Source organism: Capra hircus, chromosome 24, assembly GCF_001704415.2.
Source record: "Capra hircus breed San Clemente chromosome 24, ASM170441v1, whole genome shotgun sequence".
Taxonomy (NCBI): Eukaryota; Metazoa; Chordata; class Mammalia; order Artiodactyla; family Bovidae; genus Capra; species Capra hircus.
In genome coordinates, this window is record NC_030831.1 from 58,269,728 (window position 1) to 58,282,983 (window position 13,256).

General features: G+C 52.5%; 1 protein-coding gene across 1 annotated transcript in view; it reads left to right on the forward strand.

Moving 5' to 3' along the window:
* LOC102174081 (nose resistant to fluoxetine protein 6) overlaps positions 1–13,256 on the forward strand; it is a 65,637-nt gene that overhangs the window by 24,994 nt on the left and 27,387 nt on the right. The window contains exons 4-7 of the mRNA XM_018039365.1: positions 2,306–2,447; positions 3,738–3,919; positions 9,560–9,739; positions 10,470–10,572. Coding sequence (XP_017894854.1) covers positions 2,306–2,447; positions 3,738–3,919; positions 9,560–9,739; positions 10,470–10,572 — 607 coding nt within the window. The remainder of the gene's footprint in view (positions 1–2,305; positions 2,448–3,737; positions 3,920–9,559; positions 9,740–10,469; positions 10,573–13,256) is intronic.

The following is a 13,256-nucleotide window of genomic DNA, read 5'->3' on the forward strand; positions in this document are numbered from 1 at the left end:
AAACCCTCTGGTCACTCTCATGGGAACAGTGGATCCGGGAGGTGGAAGGCGCACGAGAGTACATTCTGTTCGACCCACGCTTCCTCGTTACACACGTGAGAGAGAGACCCAGAGAGGGGAAGGGACTGGCCCAGAGTCACACAGCAAGGTGGTGTGAACCCCACACTTCTGAACGCAAGCCTGGTAGTGTGGCAAGCTGGTGTAGTCTGAGGGGAGGAAAAGACCACATCCTTCAAGTTCCCATGGGCCTGGGGTGAGTTCTGGCCGTGCCCCTCAGCGGCAATCATCATAAAGACGACCAGCATTTACCGAGCTCTGACTCAACGGCGGGCACTCTCTAAGTGCTTTAGAATTGGGGCTACGTTTAATCTTCACAACAACTGTGTGAAGTCAGTACTGTTACCTCCATTTCACCAAGAGGGAAACCTAGACACACAGAGATTCAGCTAACTCGCCCAAGGTCAGATAGTCAGGGCGGAGGTGGACTCCCACGCTGCAGACCCTGTGCTCTTAACCACTACGCTCAAGGTCATAAGTTATTTAAGGAGAATCTTCCTTGTCTGTAAAAGAAGGTAAACAACAGCTCCTTCTAGAGATGTTGACAGATTAAAAACAATGACCCAGGCATGTCTCAGAGCGAGTGGGCACTTAATGGCCATGGTTTTTCCCTTGTTTATAATAGTGTTGCTATATTATCGTGTTTATTTAAAAATGTGTTTGGTTGGCTGCCTTGGGCCTTAGCTGTGGCATGCAGGATGTTCACTGCATCCTGTGAGATCTCTCTGTGGCCTGGGGGCTTAGTCACTCTGCTTCACGTGGGATCGTAGTTCCCCGAGCAGGGATTGAACCTGCGTGCCCTGCACGGCAAGGCAGATGCTTAACCACTGGGCCACCAGGGAAGTCCTTAGTGTTGTTCTTTCATTAGACCACACTGCGTGCTCCATCCTTTGCTGAGAGTTTGCAAGTCCCCTGGTCTGGTGTTCTCAAGCTGCCGTGCTTAGTCGCTCAGTCATATCCGACTCTTTGTGACCCATGGGCGTTAGCCCGCCAGGCTCCACTGACCATGGGATTTTTCAGGGGAGAATACTGGCGTGGGTTGCCATGTCCTCCTCCAGGGGATCTTCCCAACCCTGGGTTCTGAAACGAGGCATTCCAATTAGCAGCAGGAGCTCCCGGGAATGTTAGAAGTGTACATTCTTAGGTAGTGAGGGGAGGCAGGGAGCAGTCTATTTACTGGGCCCTCCAGGTAATTCTGAGTCACGCTAGCATTTGAGGCCTCTGTTCCCCAGTGTCACCAGTAATATTTTGACAAACTATTTCTCGTGGAGACTAATTCGTGCTCACGCTCAGTCACTCAGTGTCTAACTCTCTGCGACCCCATGGACGGCAGCCCGCCAGGCTTCTCTGTCCACGGGATTCTCCAGGCAAGAGGACTGCAGTAGGTTGCCATTCCCTTCTCCAGGGGATCTTCGAGAGCCAGGGGTCAGCCCAGGGGTCAGCCCCGAGTCTCCTGCACCGCAGGCAGATTCTCCACCTCTGAGCCATCGGTGCTCGATCAGCTGTGTCCTCGGCTGGTGCCTCTTATCTTCAGACTCAGACTCGCCTTTCTCTAGCTTGTAGCATCCTATTTTTCCATCTCGTCTTGCATTTTTCTCTCTTGTGGGGACCTGCTCACAGAAAGATTTGAGCCAGCAATGGGGTCTCCGTGGACTGTCTTTCCCTGTGCTAGGAGCTGGGAAAAGATGCAGAGCCTGGGCAGGCTGAGGATACAGAGAACCCACGGTCCACCTCCAGCTGGGCTTATGGTGCCTAGGGCTCTGAGTTTCAGCATCTTTGACCTCTAATTTCCCCACCTGTAAATCAGATATATTAAAGCCAGATGCTCTTTGTAATGTCAAGATTTGATTTTGAAATGATAACTATGAAAGCTCTTGGAAAAGTGTCAAGTTTTTATTGCAAAGTAAAGAATTACTCGGAGAAGGCAATGGCACCCCACTCCAGTACTCTTGTCTGGAAAATCCCATGGACGGAGGAGCCTGGTAGGCTGCAGTCCATGGGGTCGCTAAGAGTCAGACATGACTGAGCGACTTCACTTTCACTTTTCGCTTTCATGCATTGGAGAAGGAACTGGCAACCCACTCCAGTGTTCTTGCCTGGAGAATCCCAGGGACGGTGGAGCCTGGTGGGCTGCCGTCTATGGGGTCGCGCAGAGTCGGACACGACTGAAGCGACTTAGCAGCAGCAGCAGCAGCAGCAGAGTATTACTAACGCAGTCTTATTTTTTTTTTCTCCTTTCTCTTGGTAGATACTTTAAGATTCAGGAAGGCTTCGTTCTGGGCTCCTTCTCTCCCGCTCTTGGCAGTGAACTCTTCCTCCTCGTCTGGTGGGGGTGTGGCCAGGTGTGCCACTGGATTGTTCCCCTTGGACACGTTTGCGGCCCTGTGTCTGTGAGTACACACCGCCCAGGCCGCGGGCTGCGATGTGTGTCCTGGGCTGTTTCATCAACAGCTGCTCACCAGCTGCGCTCGGCCATTTCATTGTCGTTCATTGAGTGACGTCTGTCCTGTGCTCTCTGTTACCTTAACAAGAAAATTCGAATGTGTTCCAGAGAAAGCCAGCCACACCCAAGTGATGGGCTTTGGGGATCAGTGAGAAAAGTGTCCTGTCCCCGGTTACTCCTGTTTCTATCACGTGACCCCTGAAGATGAGTTTCTCATGTCTGTGTATATGTATAAGTTTGGTGTGCTGTCTTTGTTGCTGCGAGGGCTTTCCTCCAGTTTCAGCAAGTGGGGGCTACTCTCTGGTCGCAGAGCTCTGGCTTCTTGAGGCTGGGACTCATCTTGGTGCAGACGCACGTTCTGGGGCGCTCGGGCCGGTAGCTGTGGCTCCCAGACTCGAGAGCACAGGCTCGGTACTGAGGTGCACGGTTTAGCTGCTCCCCGGCAGGCGGGATCCTCCTGGATCAGGGATTGAAGCTGTGTCTCCTCCATTGGCGGGCAGGTTCATTACCACTGAGCCACCGGAGAAGCCCGTGCATGTCTTTTATTTGAGGCATTGCTTCTCACCCAGACACCTCTGCAGACATGCCTGTGAAGTCTCAGTTGCACCTGACATGGTCCCTTAGGGCAAACTAAGGGCAGTGGGCTTGCTGGCCCAGAGCTCAGGTCTTCTGGTAAAGAGCTTCCCTGCAAACCTCATTCTGCTGCTCCAGTAAGAGACGCCCGTGTCTGTATCATCACCCAGCCGCCCAAGCTCCCTTTGTAAACACCAGTGCCCATCTGATACATAAATGGACCTGATTTACACCAAGAAGTTGGCGATGAGGGCTTCCTTTCTCAGGCTTGCTGCCATTCATTCTCTCCGTCCCCTTTTCCATGCCTGTGTGAGCTGCCTTCTTACTCATTTTTAAAGTTCATTCTCTGGAGGAAGGACGTGACTCCTTAGTCGTATCAGCTGCAGTATCTTCCTCAGTGTCTTGGCTGCTTTTTGTTTGTTATGGTGTTTGTTTTTTTTAATTTACAATCAGCATGAGGAGTTTAGTGAAATCCGCTCATCTTTGCCTTTGTAATGTCTTTCATTATTTTTTCTCGGGAAGCCACTCCTAATCCTTAGAAGTGTCACCGCTTGCCCACGTTTAGGAGCGGTGGAGCGGGCTTTCTCCTGCGCTGTTTTCTCTGCGTCTCACCGCGGTGCCGGCGTGCTCCAGGCGCGGTCACACCTGTGTCATCTCCCTGCAGGGTCCTCAGCTTCCTGGGCCTCACCCTCCCCCTGGCGGGAACCGTCTACGTGGCCGCCACCGGGCGGGGGTTGGACCGCCAGGCATCACCGGAGCCCGAGGAGCCTCTGGCCGCCTATGGGAGCCTGCCTCTGAGGGCGCCGGCGGGGAGCGGGCCAGGAAGCGGAGTCCAGCCGAAGGGCTGTGCGCCTGTCTCACCATCAGGAACCCCGAGCGGAGGAGAAAGCAGGCGTGTTAACGAACTCACGAGAGGTGACTTAGCTGGCGCTGTCGGGAAACAGTCCCTGCAGGGCTGGGGTCCGGTGGTGCCCGGCAGCTCTGAAAGCCGGCTGGGAGGGTGGGTCTCTGCTCTCCACGGGTCAGGGTTTGTTTCCTATCCGAGTGTTCACAGGCGAGGTCGATGAAAACTCCGCTTTCTTTCTTGGGCACAGTCACCCAGTGTGTCTTTGCGCGACGGAAAGTCTGGGTCAGAGCAGCGATTGGGTCTCACTGTAGCCCTTCTCCAAGGGACCTTCCCGTGAGCACGGCGTCTGTTTTCAGTGTCGCAGCTACACAAGTGACTCACAGGACCTTCCTGGCAGCACCGAGCAAAGCGGTTTACATACAAGCTGACACCAGGGGCCTGAGTGTGCAACCAGAGGGGACTGGAGCAGAACAGACCGCCCAGTGCAGCGCAGCGTGCGGCTGCATGGGCATAAATCACAGTGGGTTGTGTTCCAGTGAAAAATCAAGAGTTTACCTTCCTGTCCACCTGCCCATATGGCAGGGCAAACACACACACACACACGTTTTGAAATAAGAATAGCCTCACAAGTAGCGTGGAAACAACTGCTACTTTTGGGCTTCCCTGATAGCTCAGTTGGTAAAGAATCCGCCCGCAATGCGGGAGACCCTGGTTCAATTCCTGGGTCAGGAAGATCCACCGGAGAAGGGATAGGCTACCCACTCCAGTATTCTTGGGCTTCCCTGGTGGCTCAGCTGGTAAAGAATCTGCCTGCAATGCAGGAGACCTGGGTTTGATCCCTGGGTTGGGAAGATTCCCCTGGATAAGGGAAAAGCTACCGTCTCCAGTATTCTTGCCTGGAGAATTCCATGGACAGAGGAGCCTGGCGGACTACAGTCCATGGGGTCACAAAGTCGGACACGACTGAGAGGAACTAACGCTTTCACAAGTAGAAGACGTGGAGTAATTTTTGGCAGAGCCCCTTAGGTCCACATAATTGTCCTTCCTTTACCTCAATGAGAGAGGGAAAAAAAAACAAAACGAATTGCAGTGACTGGACCGGAAGAATAGGGACACGTGCTCAAGGAGGTGCAGGGGACTCAGCCTGTGTGGAGGCGCAGTGATGACTTTATCAGATCCTGCTCGGACCCTCAGGCTAAAACAGAAACAGCAGCAGCACCGGCAAAAATATCCCAACGATGAGAAAAATGGGAAAAGCACGTTTGTATAAGGGTGATATAAGTGCTGAGAAGACCTAGTGGCCGCTGTCTAACTTCCTCCCCAAATCGGGAGGCCTAGGAAATGTTCATTGCCAGCCTTCTGCATGGCATCAAGCCCTCTGCCCTGTTCTTTCTATTCCTGGGCCCTGGTTTGTCCTCTGAGGCCTCAGAAAATAAACCTGCTTACTCTCTTGTTTCTCTTATGACCCCATCACATGTAGAGGACAGTTTGGATGGCCTCACCTGGAGCCTCAATTCAGTTCAGTCACTCAGTTGTGTCCGACTCTTTGTGACCCCATGGACTGCAGCATGCCAGGCCTCCTTGTCCATCACCAACTCCCGGAGCTTGCTCAAACTCAAGTCCACGGAGTCGCTGATGCCATCCAACCATCTCATCGTCTGTCATCCCCTTCTCCTCCTGCCTTCATCGTTCTCAGCCTCAGACCCCTCTATTATTTCTCCCCCGATCCGATGCAAGAACTCTCTGCTCCCCGGCTGCCAGTGTAGAAGATTCCAGGGTGGACGTAGCAGGAAGAGCACATGCTTAGCAGTCTCTTCTCAAGCCTGCTTTGGTTTCTGACGCTGCCCTTGGTCAGGTTGTTCGACCTCTAGGAGTCTCAGTCTCCGCATGTGTAAAATGGGGACATAAAATGGGGTTTGCTGAAGGAATTCGATGAGATAATGTGTCCTCCCCTCCTCCTAACTCGTTCTTTTCCTTGTTCTCTCAGTGAGACCAGAAGCAGGAGGGAAGGGTGGGGGATTTAACTGGCCAAGACCTCTTGCTGCACTGACCTCGTGGAGGCCAGCTGGGCCCCAGGGGCCTGCTACGTGCAGGTTGTGAGCTTGAGGGTGAGTCTGCAGTCAGTCATCGGAACTCTTCGTTGCTGTCGTCGCTTGAGAGGCTGACCCACAGAGGCTTCCCTGGTGGCTCAGTGGTGAGGAATTCTCCTGCCAACGCGGGAGGCATGGGTTCGAACCCTCGTCCAGGTAGAGCACGCGTGTCTCGGAGCAGCTAAGCCGGTGCACAAGAACTTCTCAGCCTGTGCTCTCGAGCCTGGGGCTGCAGCTGGGGCGCCTGTGCTCTGCATCAAGAGGAGCCGAGGTGACGAGAAGCCCTCGCACTGCAGCTGGGGAGTAGCCAACCTCCCCTCTACCGCTCGCCGCACCTAGAGAAGACCCACACGGAAGCGAAGACCCGGCGCAGCCAGAAGTGAATGCATAAACGAATACAATTATTTCAGGAAAGGGCTAACCCACAAGCCTGCGTTTTAAGGCCAGACCGTAGGCAGACACACCAGGTGTGGTGCAGGAATCGGCCTTGAAGCTTTAGGTTCTTCGCCCAAAGTAAGACCCTCTCTGATGGGGACGCTGAGGTTACCTTGGCTTTCTCAGCCGCTACAGTTACCGTGGTCTCAGAATGGGGCATTTCTGGGTTCTGTGCCTGGAGCCATTTTTTTTTTTTTTTAAATATTTAGTACCATCAGAGTGAAATGTCACATTACTGAATGTTTGGAAATAATCGAGATGGAGAGACTCTCAGGTTCAACATTTTTTTTTCTACTTTTATACTCTCTAGGAAGTGAAATCGGCATAACACTCTGTGTCTTTGACCTTCCTTGCAGCAGGGGAATCTTTTAGATGTGGGATGCAGACTCTTGGGTGTGGCATGTGGGATCTAGTTCCCTGACCAGGGATTGAACACAGGCCCCCTGCATTGGGAGTGCCGAGCCTTAGCTGCTGGACTGCCAGGGAAGTCCCTGTTCTACACTGTTTAGATGAGAAGGATATGAACAAATATTTGAGGACATCTTCTTGAAGTTAATGGCTATGGACTTCAGCCCAGGGGCTCTTCCTCTATGGTCTGTTACTAAAAGTAGAAAGAAAGTGTTAGTCGCTCAGTCGTGTCTGACTCTTTGGGACCCCATGGACTGTAGCCCGCCAGGCTCCTCTGTCCATGGGATTCTCCAGGCAAGAATGCTGGAATGGGTAGCCATTTCCTTCTCCGGGAGATTTTCCTGACCCAAGGATTGAACCCAGGTCCCCTGCATTGTAGGCGGATTTTCTTTACTGTCTGAGCTGCCAGGGAAGTCCTGGTGGGTGGCTTGCAGTGATGCTGGGCTCGTAGTTACTGAGTGTGGCTCATAGTAATAATCACTGGGAAGATCCGGAAATGCAAAGCACTGTCACACCCGGTGAGCAGCAGAGTCACCCAGAGGGCTTGTCACAGCCGGATCCCCGGGCCCAGCCATCTAGGATTCTGACTCCGGCGGTCTAGGATGGAGCTGGACCGCGCCTTTCTGACCAGTTCCCAGGTGATGCTGAGGCTGCTGGTCCAGGGATCCCACTTAGGAAACTGCATGCGTTGTTTAACCCGATTCTCCCTCTGCTCCTGTGGTTTAAGATACTTTTCATTTACAGATGCGCTAAATGGGGCTCAGAGAGGGTGCTTTCTCTCTGGACCAGTTATTTTCAGACAGTCTGGTAGCTACTGTTGAGTTCACTCACAAGTGGAATTTAGATGGGAAAAAAAATAATGATAGCCAAATGTGTTCTGTGCTTGCTTGCCAAATTAGGTCTGGGGCCAGATATTTGACAGATATTGCTCTTGAAACCTCACAACAGCCCTGCCAAAAAGTGTGCTCGGTTTGAAAGTGAAGAAAGGGCTTCCCTGATGGCTCAGTGGTAAAGAATCTGCCTGCCAATGTGAGACACAGGTTCGATCCCTGGTCCGGGAAGATCCCACATGCCGACAAGCAAGCAGGCCTGTGTGCCACAGATACCCTGCGCCTGTGCTCTAGGGTCCAGGGGCCAAGACTCCTGAGCTCATGAGCCGCAAGGGCTGAAGCCCAAAGCCCTCCCTCGGCAACAAGAGAAGCTCCTGCGCTGAGAAGCTGGAGCAGCACAGCGCAGAGGAGCCCCCACTCACTGCAACTAGAGAAAAGCCCGCGGTGCAACGCAGACCCAGCACAGCCAGAACATATCAAATTTAAAAATTCTGATTAAAAAAAAGTGAGGAAACAGGTTCAGGGAGGCAAAGGAACTGGCAGAGCTGGACGGAGCCCAGCTCTCGTGACTCCCCCTGAGAGCCTGTGGCCTCTCGGGGAACCCAGAGGAGGCTGGATTCGAGGTGTAGGCCCGCGCCCGCTCCTGCTGAGCAAAAACCCCTCTAAGGGGGAACCCAGAGCAGGCTGGATTCGAGGTGTAGGCCTGCGCCCACTCCTGCTGAGCAAAAACCCCTCTAAGGGGGAACCCAGAGGAGGCTGGATTCGAGGTGTAGGCCTGCGCCCGCTCCTGCTGAGCAAAAATCCCTCTAAGGTGGAGGATGAGCTTCCCATCCAGGCAGGCACCTCTGAGAGCGACCCCAGAGGAAAAACTCCTCCTTACCCCTGGAACCTCACAATGCTAATTGCGCTCTTCCATTCAAGAAATTGACTTAAATTTCCAGAGCTTGTTTATAAGCCCGATCTCGATTGTGAATGAGTTTCAGTTCTGCGAGGAATTCTTGTGCTCACGTTTGAGGCACCAGCGACGTCCTGGAAAAAACGATGAATCTCCCGGATCCAGCTTGAGTTTCGGAGGCTCCTGTTTCCAGACACTTGATGGGCTCTCGGGATGAGCCAAATTAAATTTGTTATAAACGAAAGGGAATAAATTAAGTAGAAGGCATTCTCCGTTCTTTAAGTAATGGAGTTTAAACTGGTGAGTGGTAGCAGCTGTGACACTCTCATTTGTTTCCCGAGATCAGCCCACGATTCTAAGATCGACCTTGATTCCCATTCTGCAGGTGTGGAAATTTGGGCACAGAGAAGTTAATCCCCTTGACAGAGGTCCCAGAGCTAACACATGACAGATTCAGAGCCAGGAGAGTCTGACTAACTCGAAGGCCGGCACCCTTCTCTGCTGCTGCCCCTGCCGCTCTGCGTTCTTGGGGATGTTGTTGCAAGCGATTCATTCTTGGGCGAGCCCCAGGGATGCCATTTCAAGCCCCACGCTGGCTTTAGGGAGTGTGTGACTTCTCGACGATGTCTAAGTTTCCCTTCGCCTAACCCTGTGTGAAACACGATGGAGGCAGGCAGGCATTGGCATTCCTGGGGCCTGAGATAGGAAGCCTATTCTGTTATGAGATGGCGTGGGCACCAATCTCAGATCAAGACTGTTAGGGAAAGTCGAGGTTCCTAGAGGAGGGAGACCAAGTGCAGAGAGCCACAGATAGATTAAGAGGGGACAAGAACTGGGCTGAGCTTTCCACGGTCAAAGGGAGGCAGCATCTGGGGGGGCGGCCAGGATCCCTGGCTTGCAGGTTTTGCCTCTTGTTTAGGGGGCAGTGTGTGGCCTGGTCTGGCTTTCAGGGTGGGCAGTAATGCCTTTGCTCCCGCCCAGGTTTTCTAGGCGCCGTGGACTATGCTCTGAAATGCTTTTCCTGGCAGAAGAATGTGCCAGCCCTCTGGACCATGAAGACGCAGGGAAGCACGTGCCCTGCCTTGAACGGCCTCCGAGCGTTGAGCCTCCTCTGGATCGTGTCTGGGCACACCAGTCAGATGACCGCATGGCTGTCTCTGGGTGCGGAAAACTGAGGGATCTCTGGAGTAGTCAAGGAAGGGAGGGGCTTTCGTGTAGGGGGTCATGTCAGGCCCCAGGAGGGGAGCCTTCTCTTCTTGAGACGTGGCTGTGGCCTCCATAAATGAGTGTTCTGGACCAGTGTCCAGTGGTTGCCTTACCTTCCCTTAGGTGTAAACCAGACACCTGGTTCCCTGGTGAACAGGGATAGCTGAGTGTTTAATTTTTATCTTCCAAAGAGCTGGGTTTCTTCTTGTCATGATTAATGAATCCAGAAACTCCCTTTTCCCCTCTCTTGGAAAAATAGGCAAATATAGATAAATATTGTGCACTAGTATAAAATCAGTGTTTGTGGATCTTCTTTCTGTTGGTGCACTCCAGAAGAGCTCCCGTCGACAGAGTGGAGCTCTCCAAGTGGGACCTAAACACAGAATGGAGGGGAGGGGCCAGCCCAGGGCAGTTTGCAGATCCCCCAGGGGATCTGAACAGGCGATGCTGCTGTAGATCCATGGGGGCCTCGGGCTCTGCAGAGGGGCCCAGGCAAGAGCGCAGGCTGCAGGCAGCTACCGAGCCGCCCTCTCTTATTTCTGTTCCCCATTCTCCTCTTAAGTGAATCGCACGGATGCATAAAACCCTCTCAATACAGCTGAAAGCTAAAGGTGTTTTTTGAAAAGATAAATCACAAGATTTTCTTTCGTTCAATAAAAAGACACTGTGTCCTACATTTTTACAGATAATGTGCTTGAGTGGAAAGCCAGGGTGCTTAGAAACCCACTGTACCTTTATTCTCGGAGTGGCCCCTTCTATCTTGGAGTGGACACATTTTTCCTGATCAGGTAATGTGGTGCTCTCACTGCCGGAGTTGTGCCCGTGGCTCTTTGGGGAAGTGTGGATGTGCCTGTTGAAACACTGAAGGGCTCACGCTGACTCTCCCTGGCCTCTGCCTCTGGGCGTCCCTGGACGGTACCGAGGCCGCCAGTTCCTCTCTTTTGTGTCTTCACTTTATTAAATGATTCTGGATGGCTCTCTAAAACAGGCCTTTTATAAAAGGTGATTTTATTGATCAAACTTGTTTATTTCAGCGCTTCTCAAATTCTGGGTCCTGGTATGGTGCAAATCCATGATCAAGTTGCCAGTTCTTACCACAGCGAAATGTGAGAAAAAATAAGAAAATGGTGTGAGGTTACATAAAGCGGTGTTTATTTAAATTAGCTAATAAGAGGTAAATTTTCTTGAATGTTTGATCAGCGTCAGGCTCTGCGTGAAGTCCTTTGCAGCATTATACCATGCCGTCCTCATGGTGTTCCTATACCGTAGGGACAACTGTTAAAATCCTCAGTTTTTTGGGTCTGTTCTTTGGGGGTTGGGGTGAAATCCGCATCAGATAAATTAACCACTCCCAGTGAATGATTCAGTGGCACTGAGTGCATTCACTCTGTTGCACAACTACCCCTTCTGTCTGGTTCCAAAACGTTTTCATCACCCTCAGGGAAACCTCACCATTTTCTTATTTTTTCCCACCTCACACCGATGAAGCAGTTTCCCCCAGTCCCTCCTGCCTCCAGTTCTTAGAAACCTGCTTGCTCTAGTGTGGATTTACCCATACAAGCGACTCACACAGCGTGCTCTTGTGCCTGGCTTCTTTCAGCTAGCATGACGTTTATGAAGTTCATCTATGTTGAAGCACTTATGAGTACTTCGTTTCTTTTTATGGCTGAATATTATTCCTTGTATGGCAGACCGCCGAAATCGCCACTTTAAAGATAAGGGAGCTGAGCGTGAAGGGCGTGGTCCAGGCAGTCTGGTCCCAGAGTCCGAGCTCCAGCCTCTGTGCTGGCCTGTCTCTGCCTGTTTGCAGTTACGTATCCCTTCCTTCAGAGGGAGATGGTGATGGTAGATGGCATCATTAAGTGCTAAGCATTCATCCATCCAGGGGCTTCCCGATGGCTCGGCAGGTAAAGAATCCACCAGCCAATGCAAGAGACGAAGGAGACGTGGGTTCAGTCCCTAGGTTGGGAAGATCCCCTGGAGGAGGAAATGGCAACCCACTCCAGTATTCTTGTCTGGGAAATCCCACAGACAGAGGAGCCTGGTGGGATACAGTCCATAGGGTCGCAAAAGAGTCGCATGGACTTAGTGACTGAGCACGCACGCACGCTCATCCGTCCAACCGTGCTCTATCCAATAGAGAGCGCCCAGATAGGCGAGAGTCCACCATCTGCAGTGAACAAGACTATGATATCGGGGCTACTGGGCACCAGGCGTTCCAAGAGAGCTTAGCTGGGTCTAACCAGGCAGTCGAAATCCAAGTGCAGGATGGGAGCCTCTGCAGGGCGGGGAGGTCTGCCCAGGGGACAGCGATTCAAAGACCAGGGCTCTGTTTCCTGCAAGGAAGCTAGTAAGAACACAGCAAACAAAAGATGCCATATGCTGGCTGGGGCTGGTCAGCAGGGCTCCAGGCCCAGGAGGGGAGCTGGCAAGGACAGAACAGGACAGCTGGAACCAAAGCAAACTCAAGGCGGAGACCTGCCACTAGGAGGGAAGCATGGAGGGCACGAAAGGCCACTGGTCACCCCGGGCTGTCAGCGGGAATCAAGAGACAGCCCAGAGCCACTGGGTCAGCCCCAAGAGGTCCGCAACCCAGGCCAACGCTCCTGAGATTCCAGATGGCCCCGAAAACTTCCCTGCTGTCTCAGATGGTAAAGAATCCGCCTGCATGCAGGAGGCCCAGGTTCGATCTCTGGGCTGGGAATATTCCCCCTGGAGAAGGGAATGGTTACACACTCCAGTATTCTTGCCTGGAGAATCCCATGGACAGAGGAGCCTGGTGGGCTACAGTCCATGGGACTGCAAAGAGTCGGAGGTGACTGAGCGACTAACACTTTCCCTTACGGTGAAGACAGCATACCTGACTCTGGGCTCGGTCTGGGGTGCGCTGGGCCTTCCCCAGTGCTTCTCAGAATATAGTCTCAGCATCGCCCGGAAGCTTGGGAGAAATGCAGATTCTCGGGCCCCACTCAGGCCCACGACCAGGCACTCTGACTGTAACAAGCCCTCCAGGCGATGCTGCCCTCGGCTCCCATCTGAGAACCCCCGTGCCAGCCCCAGCATGCAGGGTGAGGACGCCAGAGTGAGACCCAGCAGGTCCTGTCACAATCAGGAGACCAAGACGTGTGTTTCTTCTTTCTTTACTCCTATTTGCTCCTGTTTCTCCTGGCCCGTCTCCGTGACTCTTGTCGTTTTCCCTTTCTCCTTCCAATTTTCATTTTATTACTTTAGGAAGTGCACGTGGTCTGTTCGCTTTCTTTCCAGCATCGGAAATATCGCCAACAGTGAGAACATGTCACTGCTGCTGCGCTAAGAAACGCTTTGATCCCATACAGTTGTGATGATCAGCCTCCATCAGGCCCGTTTTCATAGCCGAGAAAGTTGATGTTGGAGATAAAATAACCTAAGCCCCCCAACCCCTCCTCAGCTAGAGTGTATTTCAGTATAATCAGAACTGAAATATAATGTCTAT